Here is a 17,666-nt window from a genome sequence, read left to right as displayed (position 1 = left end):
TATCATAGCCATAGGACCTGGAGAAACATCTGTTACCGTGATTTACATTCAGGCTGTACTGTGAGGCAAGACATTTCCAGAATTCCTTACCCCATGGTGGGGCACCTCTTGGATTAATGGCCCAAGAGTATGTAAAAATGAGTAGATGGGGCCACTTGTTGGCCAGAGGCTCCAGTGTTAACAGGACTACTTGATGTTTGGCCAGTTATGCAGACTCTTGGGTCCTTCCCTTCATCAGGGACATCCTGGAAAAGGGATGAAAACCAGCAACATTTCCCCGAGCTCCATCACATGTCAGGATGATGATGGCATCTGTAAAGTCTAAGAACTGCTACTGCTGCTCATTCAGTTCATTCCAAGGGACAGTCCCGGTAACGGGGTCCGTGAGAAGGGGGACCTCTTCCAGCACCACAGCTGGGCTGAATGAAGCAGAAGAGCACAGCCCCCTTGCAGCTGGGATATGCCAGAGACCCCACGTTTGGCTCCATCATGCAGCAAGGAAGCATCAGTAACCATGCTTGCAAGGTACTGCTTCCATGACTCAAGCTACAACAGGCAGTTGGGTATGGAGGGTCCCAGGCTCAGGGAGCCTCTTTGTGCTGGGGCACCAAGTACATGACCAACACCTGATGCTCCAATGGGGATTACTGCAAGGCTGAAGAAGGTAGTTTCTTGCATCAGAAGCCACTGGGCAACCTATGGCCACCCGGGGGGGGGGGTGTCTACAAACTCCAGGAGGAATGGGGGAATACTGGCAAAGTTTCTGCAATGAAGAAGGGCACTCACAGGAGTGCCTGTTGACTTCAATGTGGATTGATTCTAGAGCCTGTTTTTGGAGGGGGTCCTATACAAGTTGGGCCAATTGATGGTGAAGCCATCAATAAAATTGAGCAAACTGTGTAAGTGGGGAATATGTCGCTTGCAGAACCCAAGAAGAAAAGACACATTTGTATTAACATTCTGTGTGCTAAGAACACACAAGACAAAGAACAGTCAGTAGCAGTTTCATGACAGTGGCAGGGATGCAACAGTCCCAGGTTTACAAGTAATTTTCAGGGAATTTACCTGAGGCGGGTCGTTGCAGTATGTATGGGAAAATGAATTATCACAACTTTTGTATGTGAACGCCTAATACATGGGTGAAGGATCTCCTTGGAGGATGAGGTCATCAATATATCATACCTGGGTTCCTGAAGAAATCTGGGTGCAATTAAGGTATCGCCTGCAAAGACTATGTGCAATGGCAAAGAGTTGCTGGCATATCCGATTGGCAGCCTGCTGAAGGTGTACCGGGACCCTTTGGAGGCAAAGGCAAACTGTGGCTGAGGCTGCTGAAAACAGCACTGGGGAGAATGTACTGGCAAAACCCATAGGAACAAAATATGTACTGGTTGCTGCTTAGACGAAGGCAGTTATTTCAGGAACAGTGGTGTTGGGTCCCGGACAATTGGCCACAGCATTGAGGATGCGGTGACCCACTGTGACATGCCAACACTATTTCCAGGTTTAAGAACGCAGTAAACTGGAGTACTAAATGGAGAAGCAGCAGTGATAATCACTTCGTCTCTGAACAGGTGGTTGCCATGCTTTCAACCGGGACATACAGTACACGGGGGTCCCCTTCTGACAACCCAAATTCTAAGTGCCAAAAGTTCATATTCACTCGACTGGAACCTACCATGGGAATGTACTATAATTAAGTCAATGGGTGCTGTGACCACGGAGAACTCAGGCAATAGTTCTGTGGATTAAGAGAAAACATACCTACTCATCCGAATGTCTCAGGTTGTTCATACTGGCAAAAAAAAAAAAAAAAATAACACAGCCGGGGTGGCTTACAAACAACACAAATTTATTTCTCACAGTTCTGGAGGCCCTCAAGTCCAAGACAGATGAAGGGGCCAGCGGTATCAGCACGTGGGGAGGGCCTGCCTCCTGGTTCACAGATAGCTGTCCTTTTGCTCTGTCGTCACTTGTGCAAAAGCCAAAGGTGTTCGCTCAACACTTGTGAGGGCTTTACTCCCATTCATGAGAGCTCTACCCCCAAAACCTCATCACATCCCAAAGGCCCCCCACCTCCAGAGACCATCACCCTGAGGACTGGAGTTCAACATATAAGTTGTGAGGAAACAGTCACCCGCACTCCATTTTGTAGTCAGTAACTCCTCTAAGATTTTAGGGAATGACATGATCAAATTTAGCCGAAGGCCCAAATACAGCTGTAATTCAAGCCTTGTGCAAGGTCATGACAATTTGTCAACGGTGCGTTTCAGCAGATATTTAAGTCATTTCACAAACGATCTAGCGAAGGTACAAAAGCCAGTTAGTGTCCTTTGATCTTCTGTTGCATAAGTTATCTTCGTATAGTCTGGACTCCCAGCTGGGGCAATCTGTGCACCTTCATTTCTGTCATTTCGTTGTTTCCTTTTCCTGTACCTAAGTTCCTCCCACCCCTCATTCTCTCTTGCCAATTCTTTCCTTTTTGTTGTCACTCAATATACGTCAGGGGCTTTTCTATTTACTCTGATCGCACGTACAAGTTGCCTTCTCCAGAGAGCCTCCAAGGAGGATCTACGGGCTCAAGGGCCCACTCTATGGCAAAGGTCACATTGCTTCACACGGATTAAGGATCCTGGGCTTACGCTGCATTCCAATGATCCCCTTTGCTGTGGCACAGGGTGAGTGCTTTCCCCTCTGAGCAGCAGGATGAGAATTTTTCTCAACAGAGGCAGCAGAGCACAGCTGCAAGGAGCAAGCGTGGCCCATAACCCGGCCGTTGACCCAATGTCTTCTGTAGGGCTGCCTTTTTGCAACAGTGCAGGTTTCTTCTCTCTCATTTCTCTCTCTACAAATTCCCTCACAGTATTTTGGGTTTCTAGCCATGTGAAGTGACAGCTTTCAGTTTTTGTCTCCATCCTGACACCTGTGGCGGGGGCCTGGGTGGTTACAAGGGAAAGGACCACAGCCCGGCAGTCCGCCTCACAGGCAGCTGCCGCTTCCTCCAGGGAATGCCAGCCAATCTCTCTGGGGTCACGGTTCACAAACAATAAGGTCATTCTGGCATGGCAAGGGTCAAGGCCATCAAGCCCCAGGACTCCAAGGTTAGTCCTTTGGTGTACTGAAAAAAACCCCAGTGCCTCGCCAACCCCAGGTTCACTGGCTGAGGGTTCTGCATTAGCGCAGTTGAGGTCCTTCCTCTGGCAATTTGGAAGACGTCCCCTTTTGTTTCTCATCAGCCTCCGGGCCACAGGACACCACAGGTGTGCACCTCGGCACCCTCGGGCGTGAGGCGTGTGTGCAATGGCAGCAGGGGAAGGAGCAGCAAGAGATGGGGACGGCCGCTGCCCGCACGTGAACAACAGCTCATCACACACCGAGGGCCGTGCACGCTTCATGCTCCCGGGGCCAGGGCAGCCCAGCTTTCCAAACTTTCACCAAGGGCCATCTGCATGCCCTCCCCGCTGGGGCACAATGACAAAAACTGGTAAGCGTGGCTACCCTGAACAGCCGGGGACGGCCAGCACACGGTACACAGTAACCGGAGAGTACCAGCCAGACCCTCGACCCTGGGTAGCTGGGGCTCAAATGCTCACCAGTTAAAGTGCGGTGTCGTCACTGCCTCGACAGGCGGAGCGTCTCACGACACCAGCCAAACTGACTGAACCCGGAGCCCAGGCACCTGGGGTACAGCCAATTAACAATTCTTAGGGCCAAGAGCTTGTTGACAGGGGAGGAAACAGTGACACCCAAAACAGGCAGCACAGTCCACAGCAAGAGGCTGTCTGCCAGCAACCGGTAGCTCGGTCCCGGGTGGCCTTTGTCCTATCTCAGACCTCGTTAGTCAACAACAATCACTTAATGACAACTGGATGAACTGGGTCTTACGTGGTGACCCGGGTCTTAGATGGACCATCCTCTTAGTGATGCCCACTGTGTTAACTGCCTGCTGCTCGGAGGGTTCACTCCATGTTGGTTTCAGATGTCAAGAGTCTAGGACACTAGGCCTTAACTTCAGACCACAGTTGCTGTAATTAAAAATATTCTGAAGACTATAGACACAGCTCAAATGTTCATCAGTGGCCATTATATTTGTAGTGCAGGAACACAGGACCAAGGGAAACTTAGTACAGAAACAAGGTGTTATGAAGAGAGGTGAGAAATTTACGATACTTGCAGAAAAGACAAGCAGGCTTATAACAACAGGAAGCTACAGCTGAAAATAGGCTTTAGTGATGGTCAGCGTATGATTTCTGAGAATGCATTCTGCCTCCCACCATGGGAAAAGTGGTACTGAATACTGTGTTTCTAACTTCGTAATTATAGAAGAAACACCCTCGGAGATTCCTGTATATTGCTATAGGCAGACAGGATGGTTCATTTCTTTCACACACTTTACATTTTAGAGTAGTCGTAGAGTTACAGACACATGGAGCAGAAAGCCGAGTTCCTACACACCCCTTCACTCCTACCCCTCTGCAGCCCCCCATCATTCATATCTTGCAGTAGTGTGGTCCATTTGTTACAACTGATGAGTCAATGCTGATACAGGAGTACTACCTGAAGACCACAGTTTACATCAGGGCTTACCCTTTGTTACATTTTTGGGCACTGGCAAAGGATCCGCACGCCATCTACCGTTACAATATCCTACAGCATACTCCCACCGTCCTAAAAGTCCTCCATAATCCACCTATTCAGCCTTCCCTCCCCTGCCTCAATCCTCTGGCGACCACCGATCCTTTTACTGTCTCCCCACGTGCCTTGCCAGAACACACTATAACTGGTAACGTAAGGTGGAAAGCCTTTCGGATTGGCTTGTGTCATTCAACAATATGCACGTAAAGCCTCCTGCATGTCTCCTGTTACCGAACGGCTCATTTCTTTTTACCACCCACCCAATCACCGTATCCTAAAACCTCGTTAACTCGCGTCAGCGCGTTTTATTGTCGACTCCTGGAAATTCCCTACGTGGGCAATCATGTTATGTGTGACTGTACACAGTTTTCTCTCCTCCTTCCCAGTCCAAGTCTCTCTCCTTCTCTGGTCTTGCTCTGTCGGCGAGGACTTCCAGAAGGAGGATGAAAGAGCAGGGACAGGGACCTCTTTGCTCTCCTCTTCTCACTGGGAAAGCATCTAGTTTCTCACCATCAAAGTACAACGTTAGCTGTAGGGCTGTTGGAGATGTTCTGTACCAAGTTAATGTTCCCCATACTCCCAGCCTGCTGAGATTTCTTATTGTGGATGTGGGTTAACGTTTTGTGAAAGGCTCTTCTGCACCTATTGATAAGATCATATGATTATTTCTTCTTTTGCCTCTTGATGTGACAGGAGACTACCTATCAAATGCTGAACCAGCACAGCACCCCTGGAATAAATCCCACATGGTCATGGCCCGTAATTATATATTGTGGGAATCAACTTGGTGATGATTTATTGAGGATCTCAGCATCTATGTTCCGAGACATACAGGCATCTAGCTTCCCTTTTCAGAATTTTATTAAAGTAATCACACCCAACCTAGGGTTCGAACTCAGGACCCGAGATTAAGAGTCGCGTGTTCTACTGACTCAGCCAGCCAGGCACCCGTTACTTTCCTCTCCTATAATGTCTCTGCCTGCTTTTGCTACTATAATAAGCATCACAGAATGAGTTAGGAAGGATTTCTTCTACTCCTCCTTTTTGAAAGAGGTTGTAGAGAACTGGTATCATTTCTTCCTTCCTTAAGTGTTTGCTAGAAGTCACCAGTGAACACATCTGGGCCTGAGCTTTCTGATCTGGAAGAATTAAGGATGAACTCAGTTTCTTTAATAGATATTTGCCTATACAAATGTATACTTCTGTGAGTTTAGGCAGATTGTGTGTCTCAAGGAATAGGTCTAGGTTATGAAATTTGTGGGCAGAGTTGTCTGTAACATTACTATCCTTCTAATGTCTATGTTATCAGTTGTTCTTTCTTTCACTTCTGACATTGGCAACTTCTTTCTTTTCTTTTTTCTTAGTTAACCGAAGATTTATCAATTTTATTGACCTTTTCAAATAATTAACTTTTGGTGTATTGGTTTTGTTTTTTCAAAGATCTCACAGATTTCTGCTCTGATTCTTATTATTTCATTTGTTTTCCTTACTTTGGATTTAATTAGCTCTCTTCTAGTTCCCTAAGATGAAAGCTTAGAATATCTGTGCAATTTAAGATCATTAGTTTGTGTAACCTGATTTATGAAATCAGATAATGAAATGTAGTATGCCACCTTTACACCCTGTCGGTCCATAAAAGCCTCACTCTGACCTTACTCTGGCTCTGCTCCAGTCTCAACCCACCTTCTCATATAATCAAAAACCCATGACCCAGATATGTTTCTGGGTACGCTGGACCTGTGATTTTACAGCCTAGTTTACAACCCTGAGTGACATATAGCCTGTCTGTGGCTTCTATTCTGAACTCTGCCTTAGAGGGCAGTTACTTCCAGTGGGTTTGTAGAACTGAGGCTGAGGGGTGGAGAATTCACATATGTACACTCAAGGCACCCTACGGCTTGAAAGGGAAAAATGAGATTACGGACTAGATATCCCTCTGCACAGAACACATTTTACTTACCATTTTGTTATTTTGATTTATGTGTTTTAAGTGGTTACATATTAGCTTTGGGGGCCTCCTTTCCAGAGGTTCCTCCAGGCCCTGACATACCTGGGAGATGCTGAACTACGAGTGTCTGGTTTCAATTCACAATCATATTAACTTCCATTATGCATATGGAACACACACAGTTTATAGAAGGCAGCATGTGTAGATACAGGAGTCCTGTAAACTTAAGGGATACTTCACGTAAGTATTTAACGCTGTTGCCCTAATATTTCAATTATATCTCCTTTTTAAAAACTTCATATTCTCATCAATTGCCAGGATTAAGATTGCAGAAACGGTATGGTTATTAACACCAGGGAACTTCTTGTGGTGAAATCTTGATTCCTTTGTAATCCTAATGCAACACAGGTCCCAGATTCCTTTTCGATTTTGTAGCCTGTATCGACAGGTACTCAAACCATAAGCGACAATATTTTCTGGAACTACACATACACAAAAGTGCACGTAAAAACGACTGAAGTGTGAATGACGTATGTGACTTAGCATTATGGTACCATCCACATTTCTGCTAGAGAACATACCATACTTATGTAAGATATCTTAAGAGGTAGCTCGGGAAAGGGCCAATGAGAATTCTCTGTATTACTGCAACTTCTTTTAAATTCATTGTTTCATTTTACTACTATTTTTTGTTTGTACATTGCACAATATTCAACTATAAATTACAATTTCTCATGTTTCCTAAAGACAAATATGGCATCAAAACCAAACCACAAGTTCCAATGTTATATTACTTCTAAACACAATCTTCAAGCTATGTCTCAAATTGAAGATTTCTCCTTAATAGAAATTCTGACAACCTAGTTTGTATTTTTGCCACAAAAAAAAAGAAAAAAAAAAACATTCACAAAAGCAAAATTCTGCAAGGTTTTATACCCACATTTGCTAGGGTACATTCAACGGAATATTATTTAACAAGACTGTCCTATATGTTTTCCAGTCTGCTTCGGGGTAAAATAAGGCCAGTTTGTGGATGAAGGTTACTCAACATTCAGAACATCGACATTACTTCTTCTACAGCGTGCGTTCTCTGAAGCATAGCGGCTACTGAACCACAGCTCAACATTCCTAACACCCACTGCAATCATAAGATTTTTCTCCTGTATGTGTTCTCTGATGTACAATGAGGTTTGACTTCTGAGAGAAAGTTTTTCCACATGTGTTACATTCATAGGGCTTCTCACCTGTGTGTGACCTCTGATGCTTAGCAAGGTCTGATTTTCGGTAAAAAATTTTCCCACATTCATTACACTGACAAGATTTCTCCCCTGTGTGAGCCCTATAATGCACTGTGAGTGATGATTTGTGACTGAAGGATTTCCCACATTCGTTACATTCATAGGGTTTCTCCCCTGTGTGTTTTCTCTGATGTAAAGTAAGCCCTGACTTCACACAGAAAGACTTCCCACATTCATTACATTTATAGGGCTTTTCTTCTCTATGAGTTCTCTGGTGCACAATTAGAGCTGATTTGTGACAGAAAGCCTTTCCACATTCATTACACTCATAGGGTTTCTCTCCTATGTGGATTCTCTGGTGCTGAGTGAGCTGAGACTTCTGGCAGAAAGTTTTCCCACATACATTACATTCGTAGGGTTTCTCCCCTGTGTGTGTCCTATTGTGTTTAGTTAGATACGATTTATTATAGAATATTTTTCCACATTCGTGACATTCGAAGGGTTTCTCTCCTGTATGTGTCCTGTAATGTTGAGAGAGGGTAGACTTATGGCTGAAGAATTTCCCACATTCAGGACACACAAAGGGTTTCTCCCCTGTGTGAGTTCTCTGATGCACTGTGAGGTCAGACTTCAAGCAGAAGGTTTTTCCACATTCGTAACATTCATAAGGTTTCAACCCTGTATGAATTATCTGATGCCTAGTGAGAACTGACTTGTGGTAGAAAGTTTTCCCGCATGCATTACATTTGTAGGGCTTATCCCCTACATGGGTTCTCTGATGTTGTGTAAGATGTGACTTCTGACAGAAAGATTTCCCACAGTCAGGACATTCAAATGGTTTCTCTCCTGTATGAGTTCTCTGATGCACTGTAAGGTGTGAATTCATACAGAAAGATTTCCCACATTCATAGCATTCATAGGGTTTCAACCCTGTGTGTGTTCTCTGGTGTTTGGTGAGGTCTGACTTCTGGTAAAAAGTTTTTCCACATGCACTACACAGATAGGGTTTCTCCCCTGTGTGTGTTCTCTGGTGTAACGTGAGGGCTGACTTGTGGCTGAAGGCTTTACCACATTCGTTGCACACATAGGGCTTCTCCCCTGTGTGTGATCTCTGATGTTTCGTGAGATTTGACTTCTCCCAGAAAGTTTTTCCACATTCATTACACTGAAAGCGTTTCTCTCCCGTGTGTATCCTCTGATGTCGAGTGAGGTGGGACTTCTCCCAAAAGGCTTTCCCACATTCATTGCATTCAAAGTGTTTCTCTCCTTTATGATTTTTTTGAAGTTGTGGAAGGCATAAATCCCCCCGGAAATGATCCCCACTCTCACTACACTCCGAGGGTTTCATACGTGCCCCATGAGGTTTCAAAAGGGTAGACGTAACACATAACGATTTCCCACAAGTACCCAGTCCACAGTGATTTTCTTCGGAGGCATTCATGTGATGTAACAGGAAAGAGGAGTTAGGAAAGAAGGTTCTCCCATATTCAATACATTCAGAGTGATTCTCTTCAGTGATCTCTCTCTTGTACGTACTCAAAGTTGCCTTTTCGGGGAAGGTTTCTTGATATATGTTATATTCAAATGTTTGATCTACACTTTGAATCTTCTCATGATCAACAGGGTCCTCATCCTGACTGAAAGTTTCCCCATGTTTAAAAAATTCACTTTTCTCGCTAGTAGGAGTTTTCTTGTGTTCAATACTGAGTAGTAATTTTCCACAGTCATTAAATTCATCAGTCTTTTTTCCTAAATAGTTTTTCATATAGATACACAATTCAGAAATACAGCTGAAATTCACTCCATATGAGTCACACTGACAGAGGCTTTCTCTGGAAGGAAACGAATTTGTGTCCAGGTTAAATGGTTTTCCTATTACTTTACCTCGTTCCCTGGTCGGCGTTTTCTTACTGATGAATGCAACTTCCCACATAGGTTTGCGCTGGTTTTCTTGCCTCCTTCCTTTCTTGTGATCAGTTTCCCAGACTTCTAAAGATAGGAAAAATTAACCGTACACATACATACTAACACATTTCTTCTGGAATGCAACATATATACAAATGCCCTATGTTTTACTGGATTTTGATTTCTTCTCTAGTCTCCAGGGAAGAAAATAACTGTAAGTACTTATGTTTTCGATTTCTTCTGTTGGACATGAAAATACGAAAATGGAAACAAGAAACAAAAGGCCTGCCATGGTGGAAGAAAGGAGAGGAAACTACTGCAAGCATACATCTGCATTCCGACGTCTGAGGAGTAAAGGCAGCTACTAAATTCTGAACGTCTCCATCTATCCTCCAAATACCTCTAAAGATCAACATAAGGAGAGCAAATAAAATACCCAATCAACAACCCGTGACTTCAGCATAACTGGGAAATACAAAATACTACTGACTTCAAACCACCACTGAGGAAATAAACATTTAATACAGAAGAAACTGATAAAAGAGCTCACATCTATGGAAAGAGCTTGAGCCCGTGGCAACTACACATAGAGGAAGAGACAGAGAACTTAGAGATAATTAAAGTCCTTTGTTTTAAATACTCATTTTTGAGAGAGAGACAGGGAAACAGAGTGTGAGCGAGGAAGGGACAGAGAGAGAGGGATACACAGAATCTGAAGCAGGCTCCAGGCTCCAAGCTTGTAGCACAGAGCACGACATGGGGCTCCAACTCACGAACCGTTAAGATCCTGACCTGAGCTGAAGTCAGACGCTCAACGGACTGAACCACCCAGGCGCCCCTAGAACTTATAGATAATTAAATGAAAATAAAATCACTCCCTCAAAGGAGAAGTCCCACCGTGAGAGGGAAAATATGGAGCAGACATCTTCGTTCTGACAGATGACAGCTCAGACCACCGAGAACTCCAACACAAGGGACTTGGAGTATTAACGGGAACTACGGAGGCAAGGGCTGATCGGGTGAAGAATTCAATTGTAAAACGGCCAGAGTGATCTTAGAATATGACTCAAATTGTAAGAACCTGGTTATGAGCTCAACTGTCCCCCTCCCAAACTCGTATGCTGAAGCCCTAATCCCCAGTGTCACCGCATCCGGAGACACAGCCTTTAAGGAGGTTAATTAAGGTTTGAATTACGTCATCAGGGTGTAGCACTTATCGGATACGAATGACCTCCTGATCAGAAGCCAAAGAGATACCAGCACTTGCCTGCTCTCCCTGTGTGCATAGAAAAAAAGCCATGTGAGGAGAGAGCCAGAAGGTGCTCTCTGCAAGCTGGAGAGAGAGGGTTCACCAAAAGGCACCCTGAAGGCAGTATGTAGGAAGTATGAAGAGAAAAGAGACTTGAATGAAATTTTAATATACAACATGGAAAAAGACATGACAATAGAGCAGAAAAAAGAATGACAATAAAACCAAAGAAAGAAAACTGGATCACAAAGAAAGTTCTGGATAAAGCAAGTGATCTACAAAATAATAAAATACATGTGTTTTTTTTGTTTTTTGTTTTTTTTTTTTTTAATTTTTTTTTTCAACGTTTATTTATTTTTTGGGACAGAGAGAGACAGAGCATGAACGGGCAAGGGTCAGAGAGAGAGGGAGACACAGAATCGGAAACAGGCTCCAGGCTCTGAGCCATCAGCCCAGAGCCCGACGCGGGGCTCGAACTCACGGACCGCGAGATCGTGACCTGGCTGATGTCGGACGCTTAACCGACTGCGCCACCCAGGCGCCCCTAAAATACATGTTTTAAATTAAAATTATATGTGTGACTGTAGTCTCTAAAGAGAAAAAAAAGAAAACAATGAATAAATACAGTATTAAAAACCATTATCTAAGAAAACTGCCCAGAAATAAAAAGAGATCTTGCCCGCATATTTTAAGGACCACCATGAACTTTCCTTTTCCATCAGGAAAGCTGACCTGAAACAGTCCTTCCTAAGACATGCTTTAATGAAACTGTAAACCTTAAAAGTGAAGAAGTCTCCTCTGGACAGAAAGATCAAGTCTCAATAAGCAAACAAACATGTAGATTGGGCAAGAGACTCTGTCACCAATAAACAAAGTGAGGTCAGTGCAGCAACCTTTTCAACAAATAACCAAGTAGAAGTCAAGGGTTGTATATCCAGCCACGTGATCCTTTAAAAGTATCCAGGCTCTGGGAAGAGGTCAGTCATATTAGATATTCAAGAAATCAGGTAATAATGTAATCACAGAACTTTCTAGAAGAGGACAAACTTCAAGCAACCGAGATTTGACAGGACACACTGGCAGAAAAGCTGAGCAGTGTAGGACTAAGACCAAAAGAAAGTTGAGAACAAGAACATAAGAGTAATATATAAATGTTACATATTCCAGTGAAGCAGAAATAATGCAACTAAAAAGCCTACAGGAAACAGGAAAAAAAAGGAAGAAAGAATAAGGTCAGAGAGAGCCATAGAATAGTCTAAAGAAGGTCACTAAAAGCTGAAACATCAAATGAAAGGTTAAATAAGGAAATGAGCAACTAAGGCCAGTATAAAAGACATTACTGTAAAAGTTAACTACTAGAACAAAAACATCAATATTTTCTAATTGGCTGCCTCCAAACAAACAAACAAACAAAACACATGTTCAAACAAAATGATTCTGTAAAAATGATACTCATGAAATATAACAAAATGACAGATATGAGACCAAACAGGAGTCATGTTAGTAAATGTGAATGGGCTTATATCACCAATTAATAAAATGACTTTAAACTGAGTCACAAACAAATCCCAAATCTCTGCTGCAAAGTGGAAACACACTGACAGAAAATGACTCAAAAAGCTAAAAACCAATGAATGGGCAATATTATTCCAGTAAAAGGGAAACAATAAGGAAACAGATACAATCTAGTTATCAGGAAGGACAAAAAGAAAAGAAAAACAAAACACTTTGCAAGGCTAACACCCACAACTCTGAATGTACAAATAACAGTGAGGAGTACTGAAAGACCAAACAAAACTCAGAGAAGCAAAACTCAGAGAAGCAAGGAAAAAAATAAAACACACTGATACAAAAACAAGTATTTCAAGAAAGATCAGAAAGTACAATGTCAGGGTATAGAAGAGGCAATGACAAACAATCAGGAAGACACGTACTATCAGCCATACACAATTTTCTCATATGAAAACTTTTAATACAAAATACACTTGCATCTCAAGGATGCACAAAACATTAAAGAAAAAACCTGATAAAGGTAACACACTCAGGGAACAATGCACTAAAACTAGAACTTAGGAAGAACAAACTTCTTCCATCAGGACTTCAAAACCAAACAACTGTCTAGTAAACTGCTCTGTTTCTTTAAAAAAAATTTTTTTTAATTTTTGTTTATTTTTGAGACAATAGGAGACACAGCGCGAGTGAGGTAGGGGCAGAGAGAGAGGGAGACACAGAATCTGAAACAGGCTCCAGGGTCTGAGCTGTCAGCATAGAGCCCAATGCGGGGCTCGAACCCACGAACCGTGAGATCATCACCTGAGCTGAAGTCAGACATTAACCGACTGAGCCACCCAGGCGCCCCTAAACTGCTCTGTTTCTTAAGGAAACACAGACAAAAGCTGAATTGCTAAACCAAAAAAACCACTGAAAATATTACTTATGAGTCTATGTGGAATACACGTACCGATCAGAGATTTCATAGCATTACATGTATCAGTGAAAAGGAATGAAAAACAACTGAATCCTTGACCCCCCCCCCAAAAAAAAGTACAAAAAGGCAACAACAATGTAAAAGAAAGAAGTAGAAACCACAAGGAGGGAAATAATAAAGGTAAAAACAATGAAATACAAAAATAAACTTAAAAATAATACAGATGAGGGGGCCTGAGTGGCTCACTCTGTTTAGCTTCTGACACTTGATGATCTCACGGTTTAGTTCCTGAATTCAAGCCCTCTGGGCTCTCAGCCCCTTCCCTGCTCATGAGCATGCACTCTCTTTCTTTCTCTCTCTCTCAAAATAAATTAACTTAAAAAATAGTAACACAGATAAAACTTTTTATTCATTATTAAGGCCCAGTAGATTTACTAAAGGATGCCTTAGAGTGAGTCATTCCAGGTCAGTTTTCCCAGGTCCCTCATGATCCCTTCTGTTAATAAAACAGAAACAGAAAAACAGTTGTACAAGTGTTAACTCAAAAAGCTGGTAATTTGGGGGGCAACTGGGTGGCCCAGTAGATTAAGCGTCTGACTTCAACTCAGGTCATGATGTCAGGGCTGTTTCAAGCCCTGGGTCGGGCTCTGTGCTGACAGCTCAGAGCCTGGAGCCTGCCTCAGATTCTGTGTCTCCCTCTCGTTCTGCACCTCCCTGCTCACGCGTGAACTCTATCTCAAAAAGAAACAAACAAAAAGAGAAATTAATTTTTAAAAAAACCTGGTTCTTTGGGGGCTCCTGGCAAACTCAGCCGGTGGCGTGTGCAGCTCTGGAACACAAGAGACATTACACCAGAAGGAACAAGGCAAAGAGACAAAGAAGAGGCATCCCAGGCTATTGCATTTGTTCCGATCCACCAGAACCATTCACACAAATACACTTATAGTAGATGAAGATATTCTAATGATTTCCTCCAACTGTGTTTTCCAGGAGATGATCTCAAAAATGGTGGCATTGGGGTGCCTGGGTGGCGCAGTTGGTTAAGCGTCCGACTTCAGCCAGGTCACGATCTCGCGGTCCGTGAGTTCGAGCCCCGCGTCGGGCTCTGGGCTGATGGCTCAGAGCCTGGAGCCTGTTTCCGATTCTGTGTCTCCCTCTCTCTCTGCCCCTCCCCCGTTCATGCTCTGTCTCTCTCTGTCCCAAAAATAAATAAACTTTGAAAAAAAAAAAATTAAAAAAAAAAAAAAAATGGTGGCATGAAGGGCAGTACCAAAGAGTCGCCTCACACACTACTCTCTGAAAGGACTCACATTTAACTAGGCCAAACTATAGAATGTGTGACTCAGGACAACGGTGGAAACAATGAGCGAAGAGCCAACAATGAGTAGAGGCTAAGGGCAGAATGTGACACCATTAGAGGCAGGGAAGTTAACACAGAGATCAGTGAAAGAGACTGTTAATCAGGGTTCTCCAGAGAAACAGAGCCAGGTACTATATGTACGTGTGAGAGCGACACAGACAAAGGAAGAGGTTTATTAAAGGACCCGGCTTTTGCACTTACGGAGGCCAAGAAGTCCCACAGTCTGCTGTCTGAAAGCTGGAGAACCAGGAAAGCCAACTGTATTTCAAAAGGCCTGAGAACTAGGGGAGGTGATGGTGTAACTCCCAGCAAAGATGAAAGGCCTGCCAACTAGATGGTTGGTGGTGTAAGTCCCAGAGCCTGAAGGCCCCACAACCAGGAGCACTGATTCTGTCCAGAGAGGATGGACGTCCCGGCGCAAAAAGAGAAAGAGAATTTGTCCTTCTTTGCCTTTTGTTCCATTCCATCCTCAACGAATTAGAGGATATCTGACCATAATGGTGAGGGTGGATCTCTTTACTCAGTCCACTGAGTCAAATGCTGCTTCCAGAAACACCCCCCAAGACACACTTTTACCAGTCTGGCCATCCCTGAGGCCACTCGGGTTGACACCCAGAATTAATCATCATAGACACACTCAAAGAGCACCCTCTCAACACGACTGCCATTCTACGAACCATGTGCACTGCCCAAGGCAGAGCCCTCTGACAAGAGACATCAGCCAACAGTACACTGCAAGAGGAAAAGACTTCAGTCAAATAATACAGTCAAGTCACTTAACAAATACATAAGCAAGCAAAAATAACAAGAAGCCCTATCAGACTCGGACAAAATATCTAAAATATGCTTTCGTCCAAAATTACAGGTTCACAAGACAAACGGGAAAATTTCACATACGTGGGAGAAACAATAGGCAACAAACTGTCCTTGAGAGGGTCTGGATACTGGATTTAGCCGACCTCCAAGCAGCTATTATAAACATGTTCAACAGGGAACCACACTGGGGCGCCTGGGTGGCTTAGTCGGTTGAGTGTCCGACTTTGGCTCAGGTCATGATCTCACGGCTTGTGAGTTCGAGCCCCGCATGCGGCTCTGTGCTGACTTAGAGCCAGAAACCTGCTTCGCATTCTGTCTCTCCCTCTCTGCTCCTCCCCTGCTCATGTTCTGTCTCTCTCTCTCTCTCTCTCTCTCAAAAATAAACTAAAAACAAAGTAACCATATTTACGGAAAAAAGGGAGGTAGTGGTGATAGGTAGTAGTGATACCTTCTCACACAGAAAATATAATAAACAGAGAAAGGAATGAAATGAAAATTCTAAATTTGAAAATTTACAATAACTACAATGAAGTTTATACAAGAAAGAATTAGTAAACTTGTAGATATAATACAGTCTAAACACTAGAAATAAGAATGAAGAAAACTGATCAAAGCCTCAAATAAATGAAAGATACCATTATTTGCACCAACATATTCATAATGGGAATATCAAAAGAAGAGAAGAAAGGGTAAGGGGCAGAAAAATTATTCAACATAGTTGTTGTAAAACTTTGCAAACTTAGAGAAAAACAATATGCAAATCCAAGATGATAGATAAACTTCACGAGGGATAAACAGAGATCCACATCAAAATGCATCACAGTAAAAATATTAAAAACTAAAGAGGAAAGAAAATTTCTTAAGTATCAAGAGAACTACAATTCATCACATACAAGGGAACTCCAGTAAGATGACCACCTGACTTCCCATCAGAGATACAAAATCCAGGAGGTAGGATGACACAGTCAGTGTGCTGGCAGAAGAAAACAAACAAAACAAAACAAAACAAAACAAAACAAAGAAAACCCCAAACAGTCAACCAACATACCAACACTGCTTTGAAAACTGAAGGTGATGTAAATAAACCCATAGATTCCCAGTCGTGACTTCAAATCTATAAGGACTGTAGGAAAAATAACTAACTGTATTTTAAAAGACAGGATAAAGACGTATTTCTTCTCCTAACCATTTGGCCAAGGCCATGCAACAATCATTATGTATATACCTATACTGTTCAGTCTGTAACCGTAGAAATTAAATATATTTGACAATGAGGCAAAACGAGGCAGAAAAGCAAAGGTAACCTGGGGTAAGGAAATGACCCTGGATGGTAACATGAATCCACAGTAGCAAATGAAACGAAGCAGAAATGGTGAATAAGAAAGTTAATATAACAAACTCCACAAGGAGATATTTGCTATCCTTTCTTCTCTCAGTTTCTTTAAAAGACATCCAATTATATAAAGTAGTAATTCAACAATGTATTGTTGGAATTTAAACATATACAGATCTACTATGTACAAAAGTAACAGCCCAAAGATAGAGGAGAAGAAATAGAATTACACATGAATGACCTTTCTATATTTCACTAGAGATGAGGGAGTATAAATCTGAAGTAGAGTCTGATAGGGTGAATTTCTTAGGTAAATTATAACAACAACCATTACGAAAATAATGAAGTGAAAAGGTCATTGAAGAAATTGAAATATTATGCTAAACCATATTCACTTAATGAAAACGAAGGCAGTAATATAAAAGAACTACAGGTTCATAAGGCTGTTTAGGGCAGATAAATGTCAAAATGTAATATGGCAGGAGTACATCCAGCCGTATCAATAACAGAAAACTGGGAATGGATTTAGAAATCCAATCAAAAGCAGTAACTGTTAGGTTGCAGAAAATATGTAAATCCAAACGGATGCTGTATACAAGAGACACTCTTGGCTCCAAAGGAACAAACAGGTAGCAAATTTTAAAAGCAGAGAAAGATCTATCACGTACACAGCATCGACAATGCTAGAGAGGCGATACTAATATCTGACAAAATACATTTTTACACAAAATATGTTATTAGAGATAAAGCGGGA

At 42.6% G+C, this 17,666-nt stretch overlaps 2 protein-coding genes across 2 annotated transcripts in view; both read right to left on the bottom strand.

Annotated features, from left to right (window-relative positions):
* The window catches only part of LOC125147511 (zinc finger protein 33B-like), an 86,098-nt gene that overhangs the window by 54,774 nt on the left and 13,658 nt on the right, over positions 1–17,666 (bottom strand). The gene's annotated exons all lie outside the window — the stretch shown is intronic.
* The window catches only part of LOC125147519 (zinc finger protein 33B-like), a 37,222-nt gene continuing 26,794 nt past the window's right edge, over positions 7,239–17,666 (bottom strand). Inside the window, 2 exon segments of the mRNA XM_047824593.1 lie at positions 7,239–7,737; positions 7,739–9,810. Coding sequence (XP_047680549.1) covers positions 7,624–7,737; positions 7,739–9,810 — 2,186 coding nt within the window. The 3' untranslated portion in view covers positions 7,239–7,623.

This window comes from Prionailurus viverrinus, chromosome D2, assembly GCF_022837055.1.
Source record: "Prionailurus viverrinus isolate Anna chromosome D2, UM_Priviv_1.0, whole genome shotgun sequence".
Taxonomy (NCBI): domain Eukaryota; kingdom Metazoa; phylum Chordata; class Mammalia; order Carnivora; family Felidae; genus Prionailurus; species Prionailurus viverrinus.
Note: the sequence above shows the minus strand (reverse complement) of the source record. Positions and strands in the feature narration are given on the sequence as shown.